We start from the raw sequence: 16,724 nt of genomic DNA, 5'->3' as shown, positions 1-16,724 counted from the left end.
CGATTAGGCTAGAGGTGTCCAGTGTCTTCAAGTTAATAAAAATAAAATGATGATGAAGCAGAGATGGCAGTGAAAGATTGAATATTTAATAGTCCTTATCAACTGCTATCAATGAGCAGAAGAGAGAAATCAGTCAAGCAGTCTTTGCAGGGTAAAATAAGCAGAGGCATTCGCTGAAAAAAATAAATGCTTTTCATGTGTTGAGCATTCCTGAATGTCAACATGTGCATTTGAGCGACTGTGCATATGTTAATGTGTTTATGCACACAATATACAATTAATTCAGTGTGTGTGTCATGACAATATATCACACTCAAGTGCTTCTCTTATGATGAGCAGAGATTTAATAGCCCAGAAACTCCCTCAAGGTCCTTTCCCTTCGTTATATTTAAACCACTAACTCTGGGGAATTATTTAAATTTAACATATTGATATTCTATCTGCATACATGAAATGCATTTGTTTCTACTACTGCTGATCAAGATATATACAAGGTAGAGGTCAATACTTACTGTTCTCTTTTAGTGCATCTTGCTAGAGATATCAAGAGCCAATCTAGTAGTCAACAGTACATCAAAAGCAAGGACTTTGTTTCATGGAGGATGGAGGGGAAAGGATTACCCTCATTGTAAAATCCCAATTTATTTCCTCATTTTGAATTACGCATATCTCTGCAGGAAGTCTTCTCAAGAAGAGAACTCTTACAGAGTTGTTGACACAGATGTCTGAGTTGCTTTTGATTATTACCTTCAAGTTATTGTCTGAAGCCTGACTATCACTGGTAGAGACTTCTGAGCTTGCTTGATGTCAGAAATAAGAAGTTTTACCTTCAGCCTAAGAGAAAATGAACAAGACTACCCAAATGCTTCTGCATTTTACAGGCAGTAATAAGCCAGAATGTTATTACAAATGTAAAAATTAGGACAAAATTAGTCTTGAGAGGGCTTAATTATTCATTCAATTTGATCTATTTATCTATTTACCTTCTTGAAAGCAAATTACAGTGGACAGATATTTGTATAAATGGCAAACTGCTGCCACTTTGAGCCTTATTTTTTACTGCCATCTAGTGAGCAGCTACTGTTATTTCCCTGACTCCTTCTTTTCTCTTTCGCTAACAAAAACTAGTTATGCCTGTGTACTTTCATTTCAGCCTGTGATTATTTCAGCATGGCAGAACAATCATTATACCTCTGCTCTCCATGGCACTCAATCATGAATGTGTTGTTCAGAGCCATGATGATACAAGCTGTTTGAAATGAGGTACAGTAAATATTTTTAATTTAATTAAAAACATGTTTTCATTGGAAACTAACATCCATCCATCCATTTTCTATACCCGCTTAATCCGTCGGTCGGGTCGCGGGGGGGCTGGTCCCAGCGGTCATCGGGCGACAGGCAGTGTACACCCTGGACAGGTCGCCAGTCCATCACAGGGCCACACAGAGACAAACGAGACAAACAACCACACATACGCTCACACTCCCTCCTAAGGACAATTTAGAGTTGTCAATTAACCTAACATGCATGTTTTTGGAGGAAGCGGGAGTACCCGGAGAGAAACCACCATACACGGGGAGAACATGCAAACTCCATACAGAAAAGTTGAACCTGGAACCTTCTTGCTGTGAGGCGACGGTGCTAATCACCACACCACTAGCAGCCGAAACTAACATTACCCTCAAATATTAACTTCTACTTTGTTTAGTCGCTGAGATACAGTTGTCAGGTGGGCGTGGTTAAACGTCATGACGTATTGTTGCGTTACGTAAACCGTTCGGCGCAAAAATTCAAACGCCGAATAGGAAGAGAAGCTGCGATTTGCTCTGTTCTTGTATGAAATATTACAAAGTGTATCCACTGTCAATCTTGACATTTTGAGGTACGTCAAGATGAATTAAAAGTGTTTTCGTAAATATTTAGTGCGTTAGTGACCCATTTATCTTACAAGGCCACGAAGAAGACGGTTGTACGGCGGCTATCGTTGTTATGCTAAGTTGCATGTGAAGTTAGCATAGGTGAAATTAGCTGCTAATGTGCTTGTGAAACGATTCTATTAGGGTACAATAAGTGCTAAATAAGTTCGTTTGCTGAAATTGTTGCCCCGGGATGACGTTTGCGCTCTCAAAACGCAATAAAAATCTATTTGTGCCACCTTTTTGGCAACTTACTGATATATGATGGTGACCTTTTGTTTATATGAGACTGGCATACAAGCTAAGGTGAATAGAAAATACGGTTCTAGTCCATGAACATGAATCCACATGACTACTGTCTTACTTTATCTTTTGTCATTAAGCATTTATAATTATAACTATTTAGCACCTGAATAGTTTTTACTTGTGTCCAAACACTGGTTGCATGCTCATCGCTTGGATTAAACACTGTGAAACTTTGCTTTTAAAAGTAAGAAGACGGAAGTAAACTTTTTACTCTCTAAAAGTCCGTTTTTCTCTCAATATGTAAACTATATCACCTTTAGTTTTAGGGTATTCTTTGGTCGGTAAAACTTCTATCAATATCAGTTTTTTGTCTTTGTCAGTCGCTAACATGAGCGCAGCCTCCACGCCTGTCTCCCGGGTACGTCCAGGATGGACGTCATCCTCTTTGAAGAACAAGGGTCTGTCCCCTGCAGCCTGCAGCACCCCTTTGCTGGCAGCATTCCCCGGTAATGATGACGAGCAGGAGCGTCGGCAGCGCAGGAGGTCAAGAGTCATTGACCTTCAGGCTGCCACTGATACTTCCTTCAGTGACTCTGCATCACACAGGTAAGCTGTGTAATAAAGCACATTAACAATCTGCCTGGCATCTACGGTGCACCCGTATGTTGAGAGCTTTAATCGTGGTCTGCTTTTTGTCTGCAGTGCCGTTGGGACTCCTGCTGCCGTACCCAAGTTGTCAAATGCTCAGATCTCGGAGCACTATTCCACCTGTATAAAACTTTCTACAGAAAATGTAAGTGTATGTTTACTTGATGCATGAATATACAGGGACTATATCTTATAAACTGACTCTGATACATTTATTTTCCTTTTGGCAGAAAATTACCACCAAAAATGCCTTTGGTCTGCATTTGATTGATTACATGGCTGATATTCTAAAACAGAAGGACTCTGAGCTCACTAACTTTAAGGTATGTCCTTTGATATCTGCTCTTGAAAGTAGATTGTAGCATTGAGAATTAAACTTTAAAAAAAGCTTCAGATACACAAAAAACATAACATATATATATATATATATATAAATAAATAAACATTCTTCATGTGTTTTTTTTTTTTTTTTTTCTTTCATTTCGTGTGTGTGCCATCTTAAAGGTGGCAGCTGGCACTCTGGATGCCAGCACAAAGATCTATGCTGTGAGAGTGGATGCTGTTCATGCTGATGCTTACAGAGTGCTGGGTGGTCTGGGCGCTGAGACAAAACCTGGAGAGGGTGAGGCTTTTCTTGAAAACACCAGATTATTCTGGGTCAAGGGTGCACATTTTCCTACTTTTTCTCACAGAATGTAAAATTAGGCCGAACCAATCTGCATTGAAAATTGATACATTGCCTTTTTGTTCTTCGCTTTTTGTATATATGCAGCTCATGGTCCAAAGGAAGAGGGAGGAGAAGATGAAGGACTGGCAGGAGGTGAGGTGATTGCCAAGCAGCCAAAGAAAAAGAGGCCTCCTAAGAAAACAGTGGAGCAGAACCTGAGCAACATCAACAGTGCTGAGTCTGAGAGGAAGTGTGGGGTATGATGATCAACATGATTCTGTCACTGGTGTTCGCATTATAAGCATCTATCTGTCAAATGTCTCAGTAGCGTTTCTGTATGATTACGATCAGTTAGACACGTCACGAGGGGATTTTTTTGTTTTGTTTGTTCATCTTTGGTCCGTTCCAACTCTCTCCCCCATCTCTAACAGTTAGCATAAATGAAGGATATTTTACCTGGCCCGCTTTAGTAGATATCAAGCTTATTGAACTCAAACTGACCATGTCACGCTCCCAGGTGGACCCCATGTTTCAGCGAATGGCCTCATCCTTCGATGAGAGCAGTACAGCGGGTGTCTTCCTGTCTGTTCTCTTCAGTGAGAACAGCCGCTGCGAGCTGCTGTTTCCCTCGTACATGACGCTTCTTCAGTCCACACCCTCCTACTCTTCTCCACCTCCACAGGAAGTCCCCACATCCCCCTTTATGGGTAACAATTATTTATGTAGTACAAAAGTGTATTTCCCTCTTGTTAATGTTATTCACAGTGCCATTAGTTGGATGTTTGTCTGAATTTCACTGCCACCCAACTGTATTGTATCTTTTGAGCTGTTACTTAGTAGAAATGCTAAACCCTGTTTATCTGTGCTGTGGTTCTGCCAGCCGGACTGCAGCGTTCCCAGGAGAAAAGCTCCATCTGTCCTTCGCTTCAGGACTTCTCCTTCACAAGCTGGAACCCTGAGCAGGTCAGAGATACCATCTAACCATCAAATGCCATATTATAAATGATCCTGTCAGAACTAACCGTCTGTGTTCAAGTTAATTCCCTGTAGATCCTGAAGTCTAAAGGCTTTAAAATGTCTTAAATACAGGGACAATAGACAGGGTCTGACTTTCAGGTCTAAAACCTTAATTGACCCTTCGCTAAGCCACGCCCCCCTTGGTTACTGTTGCTACAGCAGTCAAGCTTTCCCTCCTCGAGCGAGAAACATGGATTAAATGTTGGTGAAGTTCAAACGAAGAGGAACTCAAAATAGAGGAAAAAGTACACCGCTCTCAATGTAAGCGCCAGGCAACACGTGTTGACACTTCGAATAACAAAAACAGCACATAAAAGAACAACGATGTTCTATCTTGTATTTGTTTACAATGCGACAGGATATTGCTCACATATAGTAGGGGTGATGTACACATTTGACCTCATTAAGGCACAGCAAAGCTCAGCAATATCTTGCACAAGTTTACCACAACAGTGGCACAAACCAAAGGGTTGCAAGATTAAAGGTGTTCCGATCTCATCTATTGTTAAGAAAGAGCAGCCACAGGATTTGTGAAGTTGGTTGTAGGGCGTCCCTTCACAAAATGTTTGTCTCTATCTGTTATATTTAATATTACACAGTGGCTCAAGGTTTAACAGAGACGTCTTTGTTAATGTCATCACACAAAACTGTGGTTAGCTAACGTTAGCTAGCACTTTACCTTAGCTAACAAACGTAGGTGCTCTTATTGATTTTGGAGGGATTCAGCTGTTCGTGTGGTCTTCGACGCTGCTTTATCCACACCCGGCATCTCTCTTGTTGCGTCTTGGGCTGAGGAAGGCAAAGAATTCAACACCACCCTTTAAACTTCTTGGATATCGACTGTCGGACTTGCAAGTCCTGTATGCACACCGTTTCGGCATATTGCTTTCTGCCGAACGCTTGACTGGCCTCTTGTGCATAGTTACGGTTGCTAACGTAGGATTGGACATAAGCCGTTTGTGGGAGGGGCTTAGCGAAGGGTCAATTGGTTTATGTTTATGCATTTAGCAGACGCTTTTATCCAAAGCGACTTACAAATGAAGATATAACAAGCGATATAAAAAGCTAACAGTAAACTGCATAGAAGGAACCCACTAGTCCAACTCTGTCAGAGGTGACAAAGTAGAGGTTTGTCATGTATTTAATTAGAAAATAAGTAAAAAGAGCTAATAACTCAAGTGCAGTCAGCATGTGAATGTGTTTTACCTGGATTAGTAGTTCCTCTCCTTTGGCCATGTGGTTTTATTTCTGTGTTGTGACAGCTAGTCTGGCTGCCTGTGCATGTGAATCCAGGCCGTGCAATCCTGAGAAGGCAAACTTGCAGAATTTACTCAACTGAATTACCAACTTTGGCTAAAAGGTTTCCTGGAGTCAACTTTTAAGGGCTAGAAGTCTACATGTTGCTTGAAGGGAGCCAAATTCGGCTTCACTTCTAGTGTTGGTTTTGTTTGTTGCTGCTTCAATACAAAACCCTGTGGCTCTTTACAGTCGTATATTGGACCTTTTAAAGTGCATTTATAGCGGCCTTTAAACAGGCTTAATATGATACAATGTTTGGGTCTGAATTTGGTTTCCTCATTAAAGCATTTACAATCTTCAAGTCTCAACTAGTCACTCGTATTAAGATGACCTTTAATAGGATAAAGATGCTTGCTTCATCACACTCCAGAGATGATGATCACAATAACTGCCATCTATCTGATTGTTCCTTATTTCAGACCACGAATCAGCTCCTGGAGAAGATGAAGCAGGGCGAGCACGTGTTTGATATGAATGCTGAACCTGAGCCAGAACCAGAGGAGGATGACTGCCCGGACTTTGATGCTGACTTTGAGGACGGACCAGCTGACAGCGAGGACGGATCCAATGAGCACAAGGAAGGTTGTGAGGCCTCTGGCTCTGGCAAAGGACGGTAAGATTGTGTGTTACGTCGAGCTCACAGATGATACGTTTTGCAGCACTCAGTGTCAGTTCTTAAAAAGCAAAAAAATCATATTAAAATCCAGCCACGGTTATAAAATTGTGATGACACCATTTAGAAATTAAACCAGGCATCTATTTCTACTTAATGCCCTTTTTAGAAAAATGTATTTTCATATAGGCACATATTGAGCCATATACTGGCTGGTCTCATGGAAACTAAGCAGGCTTTCTTTATACTTTACTGCACTTTCTCGTCTGCCTCCTGGTACTATAATGCAGTTTGGAGGGTTGTGAGGCCTCTGGCTCTGGCAAAGGACGGTAAGATTGTGTGTTACGTCGAGCTCACAGATTATACGTTTTGCAGCACTCTGTGTCAGTTCTTAAAAAGCAAAAAAATCATATTAAAATCCAGCCACGGTTATAAAATTGTGATGACATCATTTAGAAATTAAACCAGGCATCTATTTCTACTTAATGCCCTTTTTAGAAAAATGTATTTTCATATAGGCACATATTGAGCCATATACTGGCTGCTCTCATGGAAACTAAGCAGGCTTTCTTTATACTTTACTGCACTTTCTCGTCTGCCTCCTGGTACTATAATGCAGTTTGTGTTATATATGAAAGAATAGCCTCCATTAAGTTCTCTGCAGAAACAGAACATCCTCTCTTCATTTCCTACTTGAGTTTTAGAATATTACTCATTGTTGTGAAGAATCTGCGGGGCCTATTGTCACCGGTGGAGACGGCTTTTAATTCATCAGAAGCTTCCATGAAATGACCGCTTGTTTGGATGATTGTTGTGTTGTTCGTGTAGGGATGTGATTCCCATTGGAGAGGGAGACATCGCCACTATGTGTCTGCAGCTGTCCTCTCAGCCCAGGGAGTATTCGTACTTCAGCCCAAGGACCATGGCCACCTGGGCTGGACCTGGATACTGGCAGTTCAAACCAAAGCACAAATGTGAGTGAAATTAATGCTGTAACACACGATAAGTTAACTATGATTCCCGACTAGCGAAGTTACCGCTTTTTGCGAAATTGTTGCGTACTGTTAAGACTATTTGCCGACAGATGTGTTAACAGAACGCATTGTAATGATAAAAATAACTAGTTAATGAAGCTGTACTTTCCTCATGTGGATCTTTAGGTGTTTATAGATTTTATCATGAATGTCTTGACAGTATTACTTTAATAATTTTCCCCCAAATATAAATGTGCTGACTTTAAAAGTGTATATTGTAGCATCAATTCAGGGAAATGACTCAGTTCTTAAATAAACATATTTCTCTTACAGCTGAGAGGATTTTCTGAGGGTGGACATGCCCTGCGGAATGAGTGCACGGTTCTGATCCTGTCCGTTTTGTTTTATTTGATCTCTTAGTGGATCATTTGCCTGACAAGGAGACACGAAAAAGGAAGCCCAAAAAGACATTTGAAATAGACTTCAGTGATGATGTCAACTTTGACACCTACTTCCGCACCACAAGGGTAAAAAAAAATGACCTTTTCTTTCCTAACATAGCACATTCATTGACACTGACTGGATTGAATATGACAGTGTATATATGTAATTGCCCTGTCTATGTAAATAAGGCTGTCACAATTATAGAATAATCATATGACTAAATTATCTGACTTGATTCCGATGATTTTGAATTGTTGCATTGTCACACAAATGTCATATTTTTGTCACTATTTCCATGATATTTTCCACCAGTTCCAGCCTTTCTCTACTCTGTTTTAGCGAGCATTTACTTTTTTAATGTACGAATGACCGCATATAAGTAACTGCTGACATTAATATTACAGGGTTTTATGTCAAAATAAAAGGAAACTTGGAAAATTCATATTTGCAGCAGAATTTCAGAGCATCGATCCAAAAATCTAAAGTGAACAGGGAAGACTATTCAATTATTAATTCAGTCGTCAGCTGAAATTCCATGATCGTAACAGCCTTCCATGTAAATTATTACTAACCGAGAACTAATGAGCCTTACAGTTCATACAAGTCAGTAATCAGAACATTGATCAGGTGTTTCTGGACAGAGATAACATTGCACCCACCACACTTATTGTAGCTAATTAATTAATCAATCATGTAGTTTCTATGTTTTTCTCAGTTAAAGTCATCTTGGCAGTTTTATATGGAAATGAAACGTCTGCAGTGTGGTTACATACATGCTTCACATTCTGAAGTTCCCTCTTTGACACCTAATGACAGAGTCAGAGGTGATCTGTCTCAGTATGTTTAATCTATTAAACTACAGAGGCATTAAGGCCATGATGTGGCACTTTTGGTGCAGTGGCCATGGCAACGCACCATTCAGCACTTTGGGAATTACATTTGATGCAGCCGCTGTCTGAATTACTACGTCTGAAGGTCTTTTATGTCTCAGCTCGAGAGATCTGCTTTCACCTGTTTGTTGACCAACAGAATTTAATACAGCTTTAATGCTTCCTGTTAAAACCGCATCATGGAAATAGATGAAAGGAAAAGTGTCACTCTGTAGCTCCGATCCTTCGTGTGTGTGTGGGTGTGTGTGCGATATTGACAAATCACCTGGCTCTACTAATGTAATTCAGCGGACTTTCACACAGGATCTCTGAAAGGCGTCACTAGTTAGAGCATCTGCTAATTTTAACTCCCCGAATCTTAAATTTCCTGCTTTGACCTTACAGGCAGCAACCACTAACAACAAGTCTGCGCTCAGTACCAGCAACAAGAAGACGACTCTACCAGCAGATTTCCAGTTTCCCCCAGAGACGCTCTCTCAGCTCAGCCTCAAACCCTCCAGCTCGGTGAGACTTCACTTATTCTGTCAGCTCCCAGCATTCCTGAAATTACAAAGGATTATTTTTACAGATTGAGTAAAGAGTGAGTTCTTTACACATAAGTCCTAGAGCACACCAGGTGTGAACTTATGATCCAGGTAGAGGTGTGAATGATGTCTCTGGTCACTGAGACCTCATTCAGAGTCTGTCTATGGCCACAGTTTTTTTTTTTACCAGGGTAAATGCAGTTGTGTACATTAGAAAGGTCTTTTCCAAAGGCATACTATGTATCGCTTGCAGAAAAAAACTCAGTAAAAGGCTCTTGGATGTATTAAACACAACAACAGCTGTATTTTGTTCTTTTATGTAAGCGGATTCCCATTTTTCAGGTTTTTCTTTACATCTGAGAATGACTGCTACAGATTTCCAGCATTTTGGGGAAATCTTTTACTGGTTCTGTCTGAATCAGGTTAAACCATTAAAAGTTAGACCACTAGTTTAAATCTTTCTAGTATTTACTGGATTGGACAGGATTAGTTAGTCAATGAATAGAAAGTGAGTTGGTTCAGCTCTGAACGTCATAAAAATCCAAAGCAAGCGCCACTGTTGAGATCTGATTTTTGTAACTGCCTTTTAGCCCATATCTCACAAAATGGAGACTATAATTTACACTGATTTTCAATAATGAAAGACTGTTTGTAGTTTGCGTTGTTTTAAGACAGAAACTATGTGTTGGGGTTTGTTTTCTCTAGTTGAGTCAAGAAGGCCAGAAGAGGCTGTCTGGAGAGCTTGGAGAAGGCATCGGCGATTATGATTACAACAACGCCAATGATACAGCCAACTTTTGTCCAGGTCTTCAGGTCTGAAACTGTCCTTTAATATAACTTTTTTTTTTCTGTTAACAGAGCTTTTCTTCACAGAAAATCACAGCATGATGCTTGAAGCAATTGTATATTATGATATACAATTATAATGATGATATCTGCTGGTTTTGCAGCATGTTTTACAGGCGCACACCTGAAAGGCTCAACACTGAGGCAGCCAGTGGATTTTTCTGATCTTAGTTCATACAACAGACCATGATCAGGCTTACTAAAATGATATTCAATGAGCTGTGTCCACATCATGATGATCACATGGTCTCAGCTTTATTTAAGCAGCTCATTTAACTGAATCAGACCATTTATTTCCCTCATACAGCGCACAGATTGTCTCAAATCAGTAATGTATCACATGTATTAAGTTACTTGTGTATTCAGACCAGCAGCGTCTCGACTGCCATTTAAATGTTTCTTCTTACTGTGTCACAATGTAAATACAACATGTAGCAATAATGTAAAAACAGAAACAAAAAACATTTGACCTTAAACTGATGTTGTCACAGACGGGCTCTTCAGTTGGTTTTCTGGATAGACTTTCATTGAACACTGCATCACACCTGCACTGCAGCTCCAGCCACAGCAAGGAAAAACCACGTCAAATATCCCTCCTTTTAGCATCTCTTCCTCCATATTCCATCTCAGGGTGGTGACAGTGATGATGATGTCGAAGGATTTGCCGGTTCAGATGATACACAGCCCTCAGGTGACAGTATACCTCCGTCTTCGCAAGATCTCGAGGGCGTGTCCACGTACGGGGAAGAGGATCTGGTTCCTGAGCCACACAGAGTGAGTAATGCAAAACTGGAGCTCAAGCCCAGCTTTATGTGGGCCTTGGTTTGAGTGGCATCTCTCCACTCAAAGCTTATATGGTAATACCTTTAAGACACAGGAAATAACTAAACCTGCGCTATAATCTTCGTCTACAGAAGTTTACCTCAGTATTGACCTTGTTTTGTAGTTTTCCATGTATTTACTATGCTGCTTTTTCATTTAGGTCAACAAAATTGAAATCAACTATGCCAAGACAGCAAAGAAAATGGATATGAAGAGACTGAAGACCAACATGTGGAGTCTTTTGACTGAAAGCCCAGAAAAAGCAACACAGGTAAACTACAAGAACTGAATAGCCATGGACCCTTTTCTTCCCCTATTGTAACTGCACCTGCACACGCCGAGTGAAATAACAGCCAGGAATCATACACGTCTTTTGAAGTTTTATTTGCCCTCTTTTTTTTCTCTCTTTCTTCAGACAACAGTGAAAACTACAAAATATTAAACACATTCAGGCTCAATATGAAAAATTTGTGAAATGATCCAAGAAAGACCTATTGAAAACATTGTAACAACATAAACGAACAATGGACGAGGGCTGCAACTAACAACAAAAAAAAACCCAAAGACTTTTAATTTCCACATCTTTATTCCAGAATAGAACATTTGGACTGACAGAGCAAAAAAGCGCACAAAAAACAGGTTGCTGCTTGAGTGTTTTGTTACAATAATATCAAATAATCAATAAATGTTTGTCAAATAGCTTCAGTAAAAAAATAAATGTACACAAAAATGTATACAAATGTATGCTATATACCTGCAAAATATGTTTTATACACACACACACGTATTAAAGTACAAGTATCCTAAAAAAAAAATTAAAATTTGAGTAGATCTAATAGATAGACTTTAATCCCTGTCTAAATGCAGTTCATCCTGTATCACTCCCATACAGTGCAGTGTCTTCACTCAGACTTTGTCAGCAAATTGAAACTTGAAGCTTAATCATTAAATTATTTTATTTTTTAATTGAACCAAACACTCATGAATCTTTGGACAAATTTACAAAATAAACATTTTAGTTGGCATGTGTCCTAAACAGTTACAGGAACAGTTTTAGCTGTTTATCTATTTGATTTTTGTTTTTTTGTGTGTCCAGTTCTGTTTTTATTGGTTTAACCTTCATGTTCCCTACAGGGGGAGGAGACTGAGAAAACGCCAGAAGTGTGTGGGGAGAAAGTCTTCAGTCAGACCACAAAGTCACTGCTTCAAAGGTACCAGAAGACCTCGTGTCATGCCTGCCGTGGCACAGCACTAATAAGGAATTATTATCACAGAGTAGGACTCGTGCTGCATCCCTTACCTCGCTGTTGTCAGGGTGAAGATCGATCAGAGCGTCCACTCTAATGTTTTCATATTCCTCAAGGTTGAATGATTTTCCCTCATAGTTTAACCTCAATCTAACAGAAAACTGGATATCTGCACCATCTTGAACTTCCATCATAATTAATGGAAGGTACAATCTACTGTTAATGTGAATGTCTTGTTTTTTCTTCCAGATTGCCAAACACTATGGCTCAGAACCTGTCGGTGCCATTGGCGTTTGTCGCTCTGCTTCATCTTGCCAATGAAAAGGTGAGAACACTGTGGCTGGTTGTTTATTAGGCAGTAAGTTCCACATTCTGCTGCTCAGAGACCTGGAGAACAACACAGAATCAAACAGCAGAATTTTCAAAGACCACAGTGATGACTGATGTTATTTAGAGTATAAATCTGGCCTTGGTACTGGAGAATAAGTTACAAGCTACAGTCTAACCCAAAACCCTGCTCTTTACATTTAATTTGTGGTTACTTCCATTAAAAGTGCATCACATACCAGCAGAGAAATGCAGTTTTTCCTCTGTTCAACTCGTAGCTCATCTCCTGTTGCCTCAGATGTGTTGAGGTGCTGGAAGGTGGATTTTCTTTGCTGTGAAGGACCGAACAGTCCAAAGACAGCCGGGTGCGGGTTGAGCTCATCAAAGGGTGTTTATCTATACCAAAATGACCACAAACTCAAAACAAAATGGGCCTTAAAAGAGGTCAAAGTAACAAAGCTAAAAAAAAATTGTAATAAAACCAACCACTAACGCAAACAATTGGCCTAAAAAATGAGACGAAGGTGAAGCTTGAATATTGGCTGATCAGCCCACAAACACACACAGGAAAACTAAATTAAACTAACACCATTAAGTTCGTTCCATTTCCTGTTCCCAGCACTTAGGCCACCTCTGCCCAGCAGGAGAACAGGAGTTTAGAAAGTTTATAGCAGCTGTGTGACTGGATGGATATTACCATATCACGTTAGTGTGGCCATGGATAGAGCTAAGCTAGAGTGGGGTTCAGCTTTTACTCCACTAAAAGATAAATAGGAGTATTTTACAGACAACAGCTATTGATTTGATTTGTTCATCTCATTCCTCGGGATGGGAATTGAGAACCGATTCTTGAAGAGAGCCAGCTCCCAGTAGTTTGATTCTGTGGAATCATTAATCCTCCTGCCTGAAGATACTATCTATAGGCCGACGTATTTGCGTGATGACGTCATGTGCACGCTTCGTCTTTTGACTCAGAATGTTTCCAACATGGCGTTGAGGCAGAAGCGCTCCAAAGTTGGGTTATATTTCACCAAACACGTAACAAAATAAAACCAAAACAATACTAGGGCCAGTTGCAACACGTGCAGAGCTTTGATCACATCAAAGGGGGGGAAATACCTCCAACATGCTGAAACATTTGACCGCACAGCATGCAATTACTTTGCACAAATGTAAAGTCTTTGACACGCTGCTAAGCGCCGGCGGCAACTCTCATGGGGGAGCCTGTGGCACAGCGTCTCCCGTCTCAAAAGTCCCAGATAACGCAGGGCTCTCAAGTCTCACGCACTCCTGCCACGTCTCCCATGAGTCTGAGCAGAGCAGTTATTGATAACAACAGCACTAATAATAATATTATTAATGAAAGACCCCCATTCTTACCTGCATTTACTTACCTGAGAGCCCCGACGAGGACAGCAAGAGTGAGACAGGCTCAGAGGCAGGCTCCCACATACCTGTAGCTACCCCTTCCATCAAGGCAGTGGAAAGAAAAATGACAGAGGTGAAAATAGATCAAATGTTGGTGCATTCTTGAAATTAAAGTGTTACTGCAACCAAAGCCATTTCTATAACATATAACTGGAATCGATAAGAGAACTGATTAGAGACCGAAACGATAAGCGATATTGACAATGGAACCGGAATTGCTAAATTCTTAACCATTCCCATCCCTACTCATTCCTCTTTTTATGGTCAAACTTAGAATGTAACATAAAGCCCAGGTTAAAGAGCTTTCTCTTTATGTCCCATTTAATGGGTTTATTAATACTTGAAGAGGTATTGTCAGAGCTTTGTTCCCACTTCAAGGGGTGCTCTTACGATCAGTATTTAGGTTGTCAGGAAGGGGTCACAGACTGGAGGGTTGTCACACCAGATCTTTCTGTCTTATCATTAAAGTGGAGATGACATGATCATCTCCAGTCATTACCTCTACATTTGCGCACTTCATAAGTTTGTAATTAGTTCAGAGCGAAGGATTGAGAGATCAGATTTATTCTCATGTATACATACAAAATTTTTCCTCCACCTTTAACCCATCCAGGTCTGCACCTGTTGAACACACACGTACATGCACACGTACATGCACAGGGTCACACACTCATAGAGGCAGACGCCATACACTGGAGCGGTCTGCTACCAATCGCAGTGCCCGGGGAGCATGGGGGCACCTCGGCCGTGGCAAGGAGGTGGACTGACACGCCTCCAGCTGTCGGTTTCACAATCTTTTGAGTGGTGAGGGTGGGAATCAAACTGCCAACCTTCCGGTTAACCCACTCTAATCACTCAGCCACGGCCGCCAAGGAGAGCTAAAGTGTCTTCTGTTTGTCTGTCATTTCAAGTATGTGATGAAATACCCCAAAAAATATTTGAGTTTACAAGAAAAAGAAAACGAGGCGGTTCAAATGAGAACAGTGACTGAATAGTCTCTGCTTAAAATGGAGTAGGAAGAGGTGTTTTAACAACTCAGTCAGTTATTATTTCTCATATTAGAATAATACTGAAGATAAACTGTAACATTTTGTCATCATTTGCTATCTTCTGCTCCAGTTTAGCCATTTTTCTGATCTACATAAGACAAAATATCAAAATCCAGGAAATAAATAAGGATGAATGAAGCAGAAATGTTTTTATTTTTATTGAGTTCAACATGTCCGAATGAATTCACTCTTTTTTTGTTTCTTTTTTACAGAATTTGGAGCTGGTGAAGGTTGATGACATGTCAGATATCATCATCCGACAAGGCCAATAAGGAGAAATATTGCAGGACTTTAAAAGGAGCATCTTTTTAATTTCATTTTAGTTTCTGTCCTTTTTTTACTGTGTATATCTGAGGTTTCTCTGCGACACTTTACTGTTGTTTTTGTCAACTTTTTTTAAGTGTAAATGCAATAAGGACATTTGCAGATATTGCATCTACATTTATTCCTTATCATAGCATAATGTTTTTTCCCACTTTTTATCCTGTAGATAATTGAACTGCTAACCATTAAAAAAAAAAAGGTGTATATTGTCAAAAGAAATAAAAGGCTTTTTTCATAAAGGCGGTGCAGAGGTTTCCTTAACAAGATATGCATTTAACAGCCACTTCAGACTAGCATACGTCAGTTATTTGCTAAGATGGCAGGTAATCAGGGTATTTATGTGTCATTACCACCCTCCAGGATCTTTGGGAAACCAGTTGGTCAGGGCTGACGCTGCCGGCAGAGGTGGAACGCAGATACAGAACGTGCGAGATATCTGTTCAACAAAGCTGCAGAACAGGGAGGAGTTGTTGAGCAGACAAAGATGCGTTCCAGTCCACTGGGCTATGGGGCACTGTGGGAACATTGTTCTCTTTATTTATGTAGAAAGTTAACATTTTTCTTTTTTTATTCCACTTCACTGATCAGTACAAGCTGAACATCTTTGTCTAAATAAGGTGGTGTGTAAAATTGTGTTGTAGAACAATATAATACACTGAAAGTGATGATGGAGAGAAACTTATTTCCTCGTGAAATGGAGGAACATGAAAAATATCTTAACTGTAGAGACTGAAAACAAACAAGCCAAATCATGTCACTTATTCAACAACTGTTATCTACATTGCCTTGTTGTCAGTTTGCTCACAAAGAGCTGCTTCTTCTGAAAACAACTGTTTTATTGAGCTTAAATTGTTAAATCTTCATAAAACGTTGGTGTTTTCACGTCTTTCTTTTAGGTCTACAATTGCCTCGAGCTCGCTTGACAGTCTGGCGTCATGCACAGACCTTTACTAGGATTCTTTTGTTTGATCATAAGCATAAAAGATGACAACTCACACCCCAGGGCTTGTAGGTCCGTAAAGAAAAATACAACATGTAATGAAAGTTTACACATTTATGACTGAGGAAGTAAACTCAGAATTTGAATGTTATGAAAAAAAAATGAAAGCACTGTACAATTTGTTAAAGGGTTCGACCAAATTCAGACACATTATTAGAAAGAAATGAGCAATATATGGTTAAAAATGTTTAAAACAATATAAAGACCACATTTAAGGCCTTTGGACTCCAATTGAGCGTGCAAGGCTTCATCATTTTGTTAAAAAGATATTTAATTGCATTTTTATAATTATTAGGTTACATGGACACATAAAAGTTACTTTTTCTGTTTATATTATTATGGAATATTCACCAAATGCTGATGCCAGCATGTCACATATTCACAAGACTTCACAAGAATTGTGACGCCAAAACAATGACGTTATTGTTTAAACTGGTGCTTCA

The 16,724-nt window shown here is 39.9% G+C and overlaps 1 protein-coding gene across 1 annotated transcript; it reads left to right on the top strand.

Moving 5' to 3' along the window:
• Nucleotides 1-1,774: 1,774 nt before the first annotated feature.
• Nucleotides 1,775-15,457, top strand: ncaph (non-SMC condensin I complex, subunit H). Its single transcript, XM_072388560.1, has 18 exons — nucleotides 1,775-1,882; nucleotides 2,543-2,768; nucleotides 2,865-2,955; nucleotides 3,041-3,133; nucleotides 3,315-3,432; nucleotides 3,583-3,734; nucleotides 3,995-4,184; nucleotides 4,358-4,440; nucleotides 6,213-6,406; nucleotides 7,235-7,380; nucleotides 7,801-7,907; nucleotides 9,099-9,218; nucleotides 9,944-10,051; nucleotides 10,715-10,858; nucleotides 11,067-11,177; nucleotides 12,041-12,117; nucleotides 12,403-12,478; nucleotides 15,170-15,457. Exons 2-18 carry the CDS (start codon nucleotides 2,551-2,553, stop codon nucleotides 15,227-15,229), a joined length of 2,088 nt encoding a protein of 695 aa, XP_072244661.1. The 5' UTR covers nucleotides 1,775-1,882; nucleotides 2,543-2,550; the 3' UTR covers nucleotides 15,230-15,457.
• The last annotated feature ends 1,267 nt before the right edge of the window (nucleotides 15,458-16,724 follow it).

This window comes from Leuresthes tenuis, unplaced genomic scaffold, assembly GCF_036924035.1.
Source record: "Leuresthes tenuis unplaced genomic scaffold, fLeuTen1.0.hap1 SCAF_6, whole genome shotgun sequence".
In the NCBI taxonomy this organism is placed as follows: Eukaryota; Metazoa; Chordata; class Actinopteri; order Atheriniformes; family Atherinopsidae; genus Leuresthes; species Leuresthes tenuis.
The sequence above is the reverse complement of the archived record's forward strand: the minus strand, read 5'-3'. Positions and strand labels throughout refer to the sequence as shown.

Coding starts and splice junctions, on each gene's coding strand:
- ncaph (XM_072388560.1), top strand. CDS start 2,551: ATGAGCGCAGCCTCCACGCCTGTCTCCCGGGTACGTCCAGGATGGACG. Junction 7,381..7,800: donor GTTCAAACCAAAGCACAAAT/GTGAGTGAAATT, acceptor TTGATCTCTTAG/TGGATCATTTGCCTGACAAG. Junction 11,178..12,040: donor GCCCAGAAAAAGCAACACAG/GTAAACTACAAG, acceptor TGTTCCCTACAG/GGGGAGGAGACTGAGAAAAC.